Below are 14,585 nucleotides of genomic sequence, written 5' to 3'. Positions count from 1 at the left end.
TCCAACAATGCATGACGAACTTTAGTTGCAAAATTATTAAATGAAGGATGCTTAGTACCTCATGTAAGCACCAATGCATTAAAAGTAGCCTAAGGAATCTTGGTTGGGCCATGCATGCAGGCAGTCTGACCTAAGGCTGCTTGTAATGGGTAGTATTATAAGTTAGTATCATGCATATGATACTAGTGTGTGATACTACCTCCCTAATGTATACTATCATGTACTAGTATCATAGATGACTTTATTTATTACCATACATGACACATAGTAGCATTGCATTTATTATGATACGGTATCATAATATGATACTCAATCATCTATTTCTTCATTTAATGCTATGGCACATCATCAAAATTATCTACTTGACATGCATGATACTAGTTATGATACTCCCATTACGACCAATCTAATACCCCGCGTGTGTGTGCCCCGGTGACAATGCCGGCGGGGCCGTACTTCGCCCTCCCGGACATAACTACCGCGCAGGAATTAGCAGCACATGCAGACGGGCCGTCCAAGCTACCTCCACAATCCGCTTGGCTAATTGTGCTCCCCAGATTTCTGCTCAGTTACACACACCCACAGCCATATGCGAGTACGACACACAGCCACCAGCACCAGCCAGCACAATGGAGCACGCGCATGACGAGCTCAGCCTCGAGCTCACCCTGGCCGCCGCCGTCGTGGCCCTGGCGCCCGGCTTCTTCCTATGCGTGTACTGCCACCGCAAGTTCCGCACCTCGCAGGCTCTCGGCGGCCACCAGAACGCGCACAAGGAAGAGCGAGCCGACAAGCACCGCCGGGAGACTGCCGCCGCCACGGCGCATGCTTCGAAACCGGAGAGGGCTGCCGCCACTGTTTGGGTGTCCGAGGAGGCAGCAGCAGCAGGTGGCATGGCGCACAAGCGCAACACGAGCTCGTCGGAGCGCGGCCAGGAGCTGGACTTGTCCCTCCGGCTATAATTGGTCGTTCAGTCGATATATCTCCTATTTCCGGTCCTAGGTAAGGCAAAATCTATCTTCTTGTTACAAGCTCCTATTGTGCTTAAAGTGGATTCATCGGCGCTCTTCCGTGTCTAGGTACTAGATTCCTAGAGACCTTCCTGGTCTTTGGGTTGACACAAAATTTCCCATTCAACTTGGATGTGATACTTTCCTGGAAAAATTGGATCTATATAAGTCTAAATGTTCAAGTTTCGATATTTATAGGACACTGTGAGAATAGGGGCGTTTTTCAACACGGTGTTTATTATAGATTTTTTGGACCTCTAACCTTTAAGATATTTCTCAGAACAATTTACAATCTTCCATATCTTATATGTCTATTACATAGTCTCTGTAACAATGAATTGCAATGCTAACCCAAACAATTGGGTATGCTCCAGCTTCTCAGACTATCTGGGCTTCCAGAGGCAATAAATTAGTGACTGGTAAAATTTCATTTTAAAACCTAAAAGCTGGTAAAAGTTGGTTGAAATGAGCTCAAATTACCTGCGTACTTCAAATCACCATAAGGATTATAATGTGATCAGCATATATATGGAGGACTCGAGATATAGATTACTCATCGTCCACAAGATGAGAACACATACACACCTCGAACTTGGCCATCCTCCTCAGCTAAGCGTGTGGAGGAGAGTCACTCGACTAAGGGTGGGTGGTGGGAGGAGGGGGAGGTGCTTGGGGATGGGTAAATCAGAATAACGCAACTGAACTGGAGGAGGTGGGTGGCATTGTTGGTAAACACAACGTGCAGAACTTGGATCCAACGTGCATGCTGAATATACTTAAGAGCACAAACTTATTTAGTGCTATCATGGAGCACAACTGACAAGCGTGTCCGCACTTATGTGTGCGTGCGTGTGTGTGTGTGTGTGTGTGTGTGTGTGTGTGTGTGTGTGTGTGTGTGTGTGTGTGTTAGTGGCACAACATGTATCAGTAAGTGGTACTCCCTGTGTCCCAAAATAAGTGTCGCGAATTTAGCACAAAGTTATACTAACTTGGTAGTCAATATGGTTCGTTGGTCATGCAGCTGGATCACACCACTAATGTGCATTGGTCACGTATCTGGAAATTCTTCACTCTTTGGATGTTTGTGCAAAATATCCACCTTGATGAGCTTGACAAGGATGATATTGTCTGGAAGCACACTAATGATGGGATCTACTCGGTGGCCTCCACTTATAGATCCCAATTCTTAGTGTTTGGTCAACTCCCCCTTGAATCGCATGATATGCAAGAATTGTATGCAACCAAAGGTCTAGTTTTTTTCTTGGTTAGCTACACATAATAGGATTTGGACCGTCAACAGATTGGCCAAGCACCGGTGTGAGAATTGTGGCCTTTGCCTTCTTTGCAAAAGGGGACAAGAAACCGGGACACACCTCTTCGCCAAGGGCCTGTACACCCTTTGGCTTTGCAACATGGTGGTTGCAAAACTTGATTTTGTGCATGCGGATACATCTTCTTGGCATTTGGACGGCTCCATTGATTCGTGGGCTAGTAGAACCGACATGAATATTCATTCTAGAAAAGCAATGGCCTCACTCACCATGCTTGTTTGTTGGGCAATTTGAAATGAAAGGAACGCCCGTATTTTCCGGCACAACAGTGCACCGCTCCCGGTTTTCCTAAACATTATCTTGGAGGAGGCTAGGCTTTGGGTCGGCGCGGGTGCAAAGAAACTAAGGGAAATTTTATGGCGTGAGTAATTGCCATGCGGTTTTGTAAGGGACATGTGTAAAACTCTATTCCGCTCTTAATTAGTAGATGAGAGAAATCTTTTGCCTCCCATTCAAAAATAATAAATATTATGGTTCATTGGTCGAGCCTGGACATATCGATGGGAAGGCAAGAACCCCACTCACCACCAGTGTGATGGTTTGTTTTATTCTGTGACAGAAAACATTTTGCCAGATTATGCTTTTGAGTGTTCCATACAATTCGTTGTGTGGTAAGTGTTTTTAATAGTGTGCGATGACCCATTCAACTATGTACATTAGTGTGCCAATGAAAAGAAGTCCACAACGGGTGTGGTATCATGAGAAGGGACGACGAGCATCTTCGACAGGTGCACAAAAACTACTCGACGCGCTAAAATTCAGGTTTTTGGGCGCCCGAAAAGGCGTCACTGCTTCCTTTTCGGCGCCCGCCCTTTATTTAGATGTTGGGGCAAGGCAAGCCCAAGGAAAGTCTAGGTTGGCGCTCCATCTCGGCCGGCATCCTGCTCTCGATAGGGTGTGGTCCTTGAGCAAACTAGTCATGTGCTGTGTTGCCCCAACGCAGGGGCATTTGGTGAGGGAACTAGGGACCAGACCAGAGTTATGATTGGTGCATTCCATTCCTACCGTAATTGAGACTTGCCCGACAGCTCCAGCTGAAGCTGTAAAATAGTGCACGCGTAAAAAAACGTTTGGGCACATGCTAAGAAACGCTATCAGAAGCTGCAAATTTAGGACGCCGGATGGCGCGCGCTTCATAATTTGCACTGCGTGTTTTTTAGGCGCGTGTTTTCAGGCATCACAATATTAAGTTCGGCACGCTAAAAGTGCTACAATGACGTGCTAAAACTATTTTAGCGCGTGAAACTTTTGAGCGCGTGTTGGAGATGCTCTAACAACGAGCCCATGGGCGGTAAACCTCTCACGATAAAATGGTACTCATGCATGAGCTCCAGTAATGTCCAGGCAGTCTCTGACTCGGGTCAGTATGCTACTTTTTTCTCGTTGGTTCGTCACAATAAATGGACACTGGCCGCTGCCCGGTGGTGCGCAGCATATCTACGTACGGTCCGCAGCCTTATATTGCAGCAGCTGCTGCCTTGCCATCAAATGTAAGGTCCAGACGGCTCCCTGCCCGGCTTGTCCGTGGCCAATCATGCTAGACAACCAGAGGCAGGTCCATGAAAAGAAGAGGCACGTTCCTAAAACGGTCGCCCATCCGAGCTACCTCCGGTGAAAGCTTACCACTCATCTACGCTGAGACCGAGGTGGTTGGATCAGAGGTTCCATCTTCTCACGACCTACCGGCACACTGTACGCCGGCGGCGACGGTTGATCTCGTGACCCGGGAACTCCGTCTTCAACTTGAACGATGTTGGTCTCATGGCGCCTCGCACTGCCATCGAACCGGCGGCCGATTAGGGTGTTGAGGGGGCAAAGAGTCTACGCTAATGCCGTCGCAGGCTACTTGACTGAGGCGGCTTGTTCATATACTCGGCCGATAACAATATAAAGTCCTCATTAACAACATTCAAGGGCCATCTACAAAATTTAACAACGGCCAAAGTTGTCGTTAGTGTTAGAACCTGCCCGTCGTTATTTTCTCACATTTTTTTAAGCGGGGAATCTGAGAATATTTTTTTGCAGGGGTAAAGTAAGTTTTATTGCATAGATATAAAGTTACAGTCGAGAGGCCACAAGTCCTCAATACACGGTGAAACCAAGCCTAGCCACACAGCAGTAGCTCGCTCAGATCGGCTATACTTTGCCAACCGATCGGTAACTCTATTTTGAAACCGGCTAACTTTCTGAGAAAAAAACTTCCTAGTACCAAGTAAAGCCTTGAATTCCAAGACTAACTGACCATAGGCCGAACGGAGAAGCGCGCCTTTAGTTAAACTGAAAAGAGCTTCAGAGGAGTCCGATTGCACCACCACCGGAAGATCAAAGTGTTGTATCGACAACGCCATACCTTGCATAATTGCATGTAGTTCTGCCTCCAGTGAAACATTGCAATGGAAGATAAAACGTTATGCTGCCAACAGAATCTCCCCCTTGTCGTCCTGAGCACCATACCAACAGAAGCAGAGCGATCCTCCTCAAGGAAGGAGCCGTCGACCGATAGGGCTAACTTGCCCGCCGGGGCTGGCCAAGGAGCTGCAGGGACCTTGTTATACTGGGTTGGAGCAACAATGTCCGAAGAGGGCATCTTCCCCTTACTAATTTCTTCTGTTGAGAAATGCCCAGCGATCTTAATTGATTTATAGTAGCTATGCAAGTATTCAACGGTGGCGAGAACTGGGGGAGCATCCTTCCCATGGGTCATATCATTACGTATTTGCCAAATCCGCCAAATTAACATGATTAGCATATCCTGAATATCATCCGAACACTTGTAGAGCAGAGTAATGAACCATTCCTTTCCATCAAAAACGAGAAGGTCATCTCCTGGAATTGGCCATCGTCTCCGCATCTTTACCCACAATATTCTCGCCTGTGTACATGCGACCAATGCATGAAACGAATCCACCTCAACAGCACATAGCGGGCAGGTCGATCGTGACTATAAGTGTCTGTGTCTCCTGCATTGTTGTGTTGCTAGCGTTCCCATAGCGCATCACCAGGCAGTAATCTTCCTCTTTTGAGGCACCGCAGATTTCGAAACATAATTCCACAAGGCTCGACTCCCGACCGGGCTGTTACTAGAAGGGGTATGTGTTGCCGTCATTTTTATCAACGACGGAGCGGAGAATACAGCCACGGCGAACGACCGCTGGTTTAATTGTGTTCATTAATGATTTTTAGTGACCGTATTCTGACTTTCAAGGATATCCCTATCGTTACAACGACAACGGCTAACGACCCCCCGATTAATATTGAGAGGATCTCCATCCAGCGACGTGATGTGAAGCCCCTGGCTAACGTTGTATCAGCGCAACAAATTTACCTTCATAGCTACCGTTGTACCAGCGCAACAAATTTACCTCGATACACATGCATGCATGATAGGAGTGTATAGTACGCAGGGAACTTTTGGTCTATGAGTGTATATACACCCTATATATAAAAAAAGTAATTAAAATTTTAAAAAATCTGAAAATATTTTTGAAATGAAGTTGACCTTTCATTGTACATGTAAGAAAAATTCCAAAAAAAGAAAAAGATAAATATAGTTGGCCTTTCATTGTACGATGCGAATGGGAGCAGAAGAGCATCTACATGCGCGATGGATAAATATGACCGCTTGAACATGCGCGCGTCCGCGGACACTTACCGGACACTCCTTAAACCGTGCCGTCCACATCCGTGTATCTTATCTGAACCCCTATATCCATACTAAATCATGCAACGTCAATCAAGCTACATAGATCAGCTGACTGGACACAGAATCACACATATGATCACATAATAGTTCACCAAAAGATCACGAACGGCTGTTCAAAGGTCCACCAAAGTTCACATAAACGACGGACAACTTTAAACTACATCTAAAACTTGAAATGAAATTGAACTTCACCACTTTCTGGCCGGCCCTCTCCTCTTCTGGTTGCCGGCGCAGCTGGAGCCGTCGATGGCTGGTGGAGGATCGTCCTATTCGTCGACGAGGAGCCATGGTCGTGGAACGAGGAGGAGGGGACGATGAAGGGGCCTTCAGGCGTTGGACTGCCTAGTCCTGCTGGCACCTAAGCTTGGCCAGCCAAGCCGCCTCTGTCGCCTTCTTCTTCGCCTCCGCTCGGACTGCTCGATGGCAAGCCGGAGAGCCTTCGTGTTCTTCCGGCGGAGCCGCCGAGCATCTGTCTCCGCGGTCGTAAGAGACCGGTGGTAGACCCACGCGACGAGCCGCTCGTCCTGGTCGAGCTCCACCGGTAACCCGCGGCGGCGACGGACAGAGCTCTCCGCTGCGTCCCTCACCCTTGCCTACTGCCTGATGATGCAAACTGCAACGACGGTGCCTCAACAAGGACACAAGATGAAAGACACCGCCATCATCCGCCATGACCGTAGTAGGTGCGATTTTCTTCGACGGTTCCGTGACCGGGCATGCGCCGCCGGCATCGCTGGTCCCTTCAGCCGGAGCAAACTTCAAAATGATGCCCTGAAGAGGGACTACGACACAAAATCACCGCCATCGCTCGATCACAAGGAGATCTAGGGTTTCCCCCGAAGTTGCTTTTGCACCGCCATCGCTCGATGCAAAAGCATCGCCACGGCCATCACAATCTGTGTTTGTTCACCCATTTCAATAAGGACCAGACAAGGATGGAATCCCACAGATCCGCCCAGCTACCGACGTGTCGTACCCACCACCGTAGCGACCGCGACCCAGAGAACAAGTCCACGACTGGGCCCATATCCGACCGCGTCGCCGCCGATCCGGTCAGGCCGCCGCCACCCCTGGCGACCGCGATGCCCCAGACCTTGAAGCCGCCTTCCGTGGAGGTATGGGATCGCCGGAGCGCTGCCACCCCTGCCGTGACGCCCGTAAGCACGCCATGCTCCGACCTAGGGGCGCCGGCCCGCGCCAGCCCCTCACGAGGGGGAGGGCCCCGAGTCCCAGCAGCCGCCGGCGACGGCAAGGCTTCGCCTGGCCGCGCCCTCAGGCAGCGGCGGGGGAGGAGGGGGAGGCGGGCCGACGGATCTGGGGGCCTCCCGGGCGCCACACGGGGGCGACTCAAGAGGGACATGGGACACCGAATCATGGGGGTAGCTAAGTTTTTTCAGCTTATTAGGTTGAAATCACACCAATTAATAAGGACATGTTGCCGTCGTTATTGTTTTCTCACAATTAATATGGACAGGCTGGTATGCGTCGTTATTGCTTTCAACGACAGAGGTTATGAAGACGGCTAGCGACCACATTCTGAGTTTTAATGACCACACGTCATGTCGTTAATTTTTTTCTTCTTCTTAGCGGTGTGTGCATTGTGAGTGCAAAATGGCATTGGTTCTGCAATCGGACGAAGAGAGTAGTGAACTTCCCATGGTGGGGGCACCACAATGTTCGAACCTCCTAGCAGTATCAGTGTGTCACAAGACCAGTTCTCTCCAACATGTCCAATTCAAATATTCAGAGAATCCCCATGCATCTAAGGGCACGGTATCAAGCGGCCGCCTATAGCTAGAGTTGACAATCCTTTAATGACTAATGTGTCCGCCCTGGTTTGCAGTACCCTTTGTATTTTGGATCAAAATTGATCATAAATTTGACTAGAAAAATATAAGTTATATGCTACAAATCTATTGTTATGCCACATAACTTCTACTCCCTCATTTACAAATATCAGATGCTTTTATATATTTTCTATGGACTACATACAGATTGAAATGAGTGAACAAACACTCAAAAATGTGTCTATATACATCCATTCAAAAAAAAGTCAAAACATCTTATACTCCCTCTGTTAAATATAAGTCTTTTTACATCCACAAAGGGCTAAATATGTAAAAAGACTTATATTTAGGAACGAAGGTAGTATTTGTGAACAGAGAGTATTTTCTAGTTTAATGTGGTAAAAGTTTGATCCAAAATGCGATGGGTGTCAATAAACTAAGACAAAGGAAGTAGTTTGACAATATTTTCACCTTCTGCAGGTATCTCTGGTCTGTAACGATTTTGGTCACCCAATGATTGGTACGTGCTTGTGGATGGGGCCAAAAAGGCCAGTTGGATGAGCCAAAAAAAAGGATGATGAATTATCACTAGTAGAAAACAGGGCTTTGGTTCAAGCTCAATCTACACATTAGTCCTGGTTGTGAGCATTTGTCCTAGTTCGAGTGGCTAGCGCGCCGGGCAGGCATTAGTCCCAATTCAAATGGTACCTTTAGTCCCTGTTGGAGCCACAAACCGGGACTAAAGAGTGCGATACCTTTTAGTCTCGGTTTGTCACTCCAACCGGGACTAAAGGGGTTCTGAAATTTGTTTTTTCTTTTTCCATTTGTTTTTTGTTTTTAGTTTCAGTTTTAAATTGCTTATATCGTTTAGGATATTTGATGTTTTTGAGTGATTCTTTTAGCATTAGATTCAAAATTTTGTATAGTTTTTGTTTGTGCCATTAGTTTTCATGTTTGAATAAATTAAATATGAATTTGTTCAAATTTACTTTAAATCCTAGATTGTAAATAATTTGAGTTTAAAAATAGTTTTTAATTTAATTATTTTTGCTCCTAGTCACATGTTAGATTTATGTCACAGTAAGACTTATTTTGTTATTTCAGAATAATTTGAATTAGGATTTTAATTAAAACAATACTGTTTTGCTTATATAGTTGTTTTAGTCCTTTAATTGTTGTTTTCAATTGTTTTTAGTTAGTTCTTTCTGTAGATTTTAACATGTTGTACTCCCTCCGTCTAGGTGTGTAAGTCATCTTACGAAAATCAAATAATCACAAAACACTTAGGCGCGGTACATTCACTCTCATCTCATTTATTGTTTCGTGGCATATCAACCAATAAGAAATGTGGGCCATGCATGCTTTAAATGATTTGAGACTACGAAACACGACATGCAATGGTTAGTTCATTTCATGCAATGTTATTAATACATTAAGTTCTCTCGTTTTCCCCTCCACCTCGGTCGCGGTGCGCAACCTAAAATGACTTACACATCTAGACGGAGGGAGTAGTATGCTTCTGTTGGACAATAGTAGATAAATTTTTATAATTAATTAATATTAATTTTGCTACTGTTTTGTATTAATAGTTGTTTAGCCTTTAATAATAGTTGATAGAATTAGTTTTGCCATATTAAAAAGTTATTCTTTTTGCCACTTCAATAGAACGTGACTCGGGCTAGGACCGTGCTAGCAGATGTAGTCGACGGTAGAATTGGACACCATCCCGGACTAAAGGGGTTGTGCTATTTTCAAACTCTACCCCCCTCCCCCTATCGCCATTTTAGTTAAAAAACAAAAGAAAATGATAAAACTTCAAGAATTAAAATCCTTCAAGATGTAGTTATGTTACTACATCTACTAGTTAGGAAAATTTAAAAACATAAATTTCAACATGTTCTGCAAAAAAATGTTATGAAAGAGTAAAACGGCTATAACTTTTGCATACGATGTCGAAAAAAACGTAGGCCGTTTCCGATTTCGATTGCCGTAGGCCGTTTCGCAAATTTTTAGAATCCTCAAATTCTGAAAGGAAAAAAAGTTATCTTTGAGTTTAAGTTTTTTGAAATTTTTGGTGAAACTCTGATCAAATTGTGGTCAAACTATGGTCAAACTAGTTATTCAAGAAACATTACTGTTTTTTAGAATAATAGTTTCAAACTCAAACGGTGAAACATGTGACTTCATGCTCAAATGCAACTTCTAAGGGTTAATAGGATTGGCAGCTTACTATTGTCAGGAAAACAACAAGTGCAGACTTAGAAACTAGGGGGAATAAAACTCGGAAGTTAGGCGTGCTTAGGCTGGAGTAGTGAGAGGATGGGTGATCAGCCGGGAAGTTAGACGACTTGGAATGAGTGGTCCATACTTGAGCAGTGATGAGGGGTGATTAGAAAATAAATTTTCAAATAAGTTGGAAATTTGAAAATAAAAAATCAAGAATTTCTTTTTCAATAAATTCAAAAAAACAATATTTCAAAAAAATTCCTTTAGTCCCGGTTGGTGTTACCAACCGGGACTAAAGGTGGAGCTCCTTTAGTCCCGGTTCGTAAGCCAATCGGGACTAAAGGCCAGGTTTTGGCATTTAGTCCCGACCCTTTTGTCCCGGTTCCGGGACTAAAGGCCCTCTGGAACCGGGACTAAAGGCTCGTTTTCTACTAGTGTGTGTTACCTATAAGACCAAGGCCAATAATATAACCATCAACCCGTTATATAAGACTGCCATGTTATCAAGATCTAGTATTATAATCACTAATATAGTTTGGTTATTAAGTTAGTTAGACGTTGGCTCTTTTATGAGAGTCCACTCTGTCCCATTTTTCTTATTCCCCACATTTAGAAAAAAGTGTCATTTAAGGGGCTTATAGCGCTATAATATACTTGTTTGTAGGGCATCTCGTATAGTTTGTATGTTTGCTTCTTAGTAAAATCTAGCACGTCATCGACCAACAACTTATCATACAAGTACTCCAATAAGGTGTGTCTAGTTTGTCCAATGATGGTGAAAAGAATGCACATGGTTCCAAGGGTGATATGGAATAAATGAGGAGAAACAGCAATATTTTGTGTCCAGGAATCAACAACATTTGCATGGGCTTCAAGATACATTGGGAGAGAAGCCTTGCACATTATCCCAACTTATGTTTGGCAAACTACATAAATTCTATTTGAGTAGTTGTCTGATAAGTTGTTGGTCGATAACATTGCTACTTTTACAAGTATGCTAACCACAAAATATTGGAGATGCCCTTATTTGGTGTCAACGTCTTGTGATGTGGAGAACTAAGTAATTAATTTCAATGACTACAAAAAAATTACTCTTTGTAAAGGTTAACTAGGAATCCATGCATCCACTACAAGATAAGTGAATCCTCTCCTCGCTCGATATGTGTCGCTCACAATGACTGCTTAATGTGGGAGTACATTTTGTCTCTTAAAAAACATAAGCTAAAAAACCTTTTAAATCAAGAGTCCAAATTATTAACTGGTCTCACATTATATCACATTTTTTGGTGCCGATGTTTTCAAAACTGTAGGCCTGGTGAACCCTCTTTTAAAATTAAAAAATATTTTAAACCTGTTCATCCACATTAAGATAGTGTGCTTAGTAGGACATTGCAAGAGAGAGAGAAAAGCTGAGTCCCACAGAAAATATGGCCTCATGCACAGAATGCCCATGCCTACAGTAACCCTGCACAGAAGATTAACCCTTTCCTAATAGCCGTGTGTGTGTGAACATACGCCCACAGATGATCTTTTTTCCAGACACATGGAATCTTTGTTGGGCCATGCATGCAGGCAGCCAGAAAACCAGGGCCCCTGTGACGACGCCGGGGGGCCGGACGTCGCCCTCCCGGCAAGACCTACCGCCGAGAACAGTGCCAAGGGCAATTAGCACCACATGGAGTCTGGCCGTCCAAGCTACCTCCACGATTGGCTTGGCCATTTGTGCTCCCCAGATTTGAACCTATAGCTAGCTCAGCTCACAGTCACCCACCCATCCATATACGAATACGAACCACACAACAAACAGCACGAGCGAGCACAATGGAGCACGCGCAGGACGAGCTCAGCCTCGAGCTCACCCTGGCCACCGCGGTCGTGGCTCCGGCTCCCGGCTTCTTCCTATGCGTCTACTGCCGCCGCAAGTTCCGCAGCTCGCAGGCCCTCGGCGGCCACCAGAACGCACACAAGCAAGAACGCGCCGCTAAGCGCCTCCGGGAGACTGCGGTCGCCACCACGCATGCTTGGAATCCGGGGAGGGCTGCCGGCGCTGTTTGGGTGTCCGAGGAGTCAGCAGCAGCAGGTGGCATGGCGTACAAGCGCAGCAGGATCTCGTGGGAGCGCGATCACGAGCTGGACTTGTCCCTCCGGCTATAGTCGGTCGGCCAATCCATAGATCTCTGCTAGTATCCTTGCTCCGCACCATTCTGTTTCCTGTGCTAGGTACGTCAGAGTCTAGCTACTTGTTTCAAGCTCCTGTTTTGCATGCATTTGATTCATCGGCGCTCTTCTAGTTAGTTGGAATTGGTTAAAGGACTAGGTACAGCTGAATTCCTAGAGATTTTCCTGGTCTTTTGGGCTGACATAAAATTTCCCTTTTCTCCAGACTGTATGACCATGGCAGGTGGCACTTTCCTGAAAAATCTGAATCTTTAGGCAAGTCTAAATGTTCAAGTTGACATATTTAAAGGACACTGAAAATAGGGACGTTGTTCAACACACGGTGTAGATTAAGTGCACTAGCTACCCTACGTAAGATAGGTTTTTGGACTCTGACCTTTAAGACATTTCTCAAAACAATTCAGAAACTTGTTTCTAGTGTCTATTACATAGTCGCAACGACACTGAATTGCAATTTTCACCCAAACATTTGGATTTGCTCTAGCTTCTCGTGCTATTTGGCATTCAATATATGTTTCCATTGGCAGGTTACTCAATATTGATGGGAGAACTGTCTTGGTGAATTCCTCCCTCTCTACTTTACGCTTATACATGCTACCTTTTTATGGTCTCCCTAACGGAAGAAAAAAGAAGTATGATAGACCAAGGGCTAGATTTCTGTGGAGTGGGGATAAAACCAAATAGAAATATCACCTAGTCTCTTGGCATGCAGTATATTTACATAAAGATCAGGGTGGTTTGGGGGTGCTTGACCTTTAGTTAATGAACGAAGCTCTTTTATCCAAATGGCTTGTTGCAGAATCTTCTTTGGGACAAAAATGTCAATGGGAAAACTTGAGGCCTGTCACAACATAAGCAGTTGGATTCCCACTTCTGGCAAGGTTTGCTTAAAGTCAAGGAAATTTTCTTGTCTTATTGTAAATTCTGTGTTGGAAATGGGAAAAGAACATGATTTTGGGAAGATAGATGGTTAGGCAAGGATCGCTTAGCTCAAACATTCTCAAGATTATATACCATTTCACTTGATCAAAACATTTCTGTCAATGATGCCTTGTGTGGCAACCAATCTAGCTTATGCTCAGAATAGCTTTGGTGGGTGAAAAAGCAAAAAATTGGGTCAATTCGAAAAGCTTGTGCTAATTTTACCTTTTCTTACTCTGAGGACATATTATCTTGGCTTCTTTCTAGTTCTGGTATCTTTAGTGTTAAATCCTTCTACTCTGCCATGCAAAATCCTTGTACTCTACGCGCACATAACTTTATGACAGAAGTTAAGATTCCCATGAGAGTGAAAAAATTTCGTTGGTAGGTTTCGAAAAAAGCATTCTCACCAGAGTTGTTCTCCTTCACAGAGGTGGAAGATGTGAACCTGACTATCTTTTTTGTGGTAAACATGACTCGATAAATCATTTTTTTCGAGTGCCCTCTATCTAGATACATTTGGAATGTGGTTATTTGCAGCCTGAGGATTAGTTGTGATTTCTCACATGCAAAAACTTATTTCAATGTCTGGCTTAAGAACATGGGGTCAGAAAAAAAAGTTATTTTTAGTGGGGGTTACAGCTGTGCTACGGACTATCTGGAAAGCTCGTAATCTAGCTTGTTTCCAAGAAAATATGACCTGCTGAACCTGTTGCTTGTCTTTACAGAGTTTCTGATTGAATTAATGACTAAAGTAATTTGCAGGGGAGAGAGGATGCAAAGCTGGGAAGTGACCATGTGCAAAGCTGCTAGAGCGACTCACGTCCAAAATAATTTTGGGCAAAAAGAAGTTGGGCGTTGTGGATTCTTAGGCTGGGAGATGTATCTTGATTGTGGTGGCTTTAGTGTCAATTGTTCTTTTTCTTAGCATCCTTCTTCCAGGTTATAGAGTTTTTGGCCAGTAAGGTTCTCTTTGGAGAGGGTGTTGGCAAGCTTCATAAAGTTGTACTATAAAAACGGGAGTTGTTTGGTTTTCCTGCTGCTTTGCCTGGACTGTTTTGCCAGGTTTAGAGCATCTCCAATAGATGATGTATATTTTGTTGGTCCAAAACGGTGATGATCCAAATTTGAAGCATCAAATAGTGTTTTTTACATCTTTGAAAAAGGCTCAACTCCAACAGATGGACCAAAATGGAGATGTAAATAAAACAACAACTCCAACAGATGGTCCAAAACGAAGATGTTTAAATTATGAAAACGACCAACTACTACTTCAACATAGTTCAAACATCAAATTCAAACATAGTTCAAACATAGATGACTTAAATTTAAACTAGCAAAACTACTCGTCGTCCGAGGGCATCCAATAAGACTCTTCGGAGTCATCCGAGAGCCCCCAGAACTCCTCATCATCCTTGGACAATGACTC

General features: G+C 44.5%; 2 protein-coding genes across 2 annotated transcripts; both read left to right on the top strand.

Moving 5' to 3' along the window:
- Positions 1-560: 560 nt before the first annotated feature.
- LOC119328504 (probable transcriptional regulator RABBIT EARS) lies at positions 561-1,196 on the top strand. The gene has a single exon (XM_037601480.1). The coding sequence runs from the start codon at positions 630-632 to the stop codon at positions 960-962; it is 333 nt and encodes a 110-aa protein (XP_037457377.1). The 5' UTR covers positions 561-629; the 3' UTR covers positions 963-1,196.
- Positions 1,197-11,812: 10,616 nt separating this feature from the next.
- LOC119334248 (zinc finger protein 4-like) lies at positions 11,813-14,253 on the top strand. The gene is made up of 2 exons (XM_037606848.1): positions 11,813-12,277; positions 13,922-14,253. Exon 1 carries the CDS (start codon positions 11,879-11,881, stop codon positions 12,209-12,211), a length of 333 nt encoding a protein of 110 aa, XP_037462745.1. The 5' UTR covers positions 11,813-11,878; the 3' UTR covers positions 12,212-12,277; positions 13,922-14,253.
- The last annotated feature ends 332 nt before the right edge of the window (positions 14,254-14,585 follow it).

Source organism: Triticum dicoccoides, chromosome 7A (assembly GCF_002162155.2).
Source record: "Triticum dicoccoides isolate Atlit2015 ecotype Zavitan chromosome 7A, WEW_v2.0, whole genome shotgun sequence".
Taxonomy (NCBI): domain Eukaryota; kingdom Viridiplantae; phylum Streptophyta; class Magnoliopsida; order Poales; family Poaceae; genus Triticum; species Triticum dicoccoides.
The sequence above is the reverse complement of the archived record's forward strand: the minus strand, read 5'-3'. Positions and strand labels throughout refer to the sequence as shown.

Coding starts and splice junctions, on each gene's coding strand:
- LOC119328504 (XM_037601480.1), top strand. CDS start 630: ATGGAGCACGCGCATGACGAGCTCAGCCTCGAGCTCACCCTGGCCGCC.
- LOC119334248 (XM_037606848.1), top strand. CDS start 11,879: ATGGAGCACGCGCAGGACGAGCTCAGCCTCGAGCTCACCCTGGCCACC.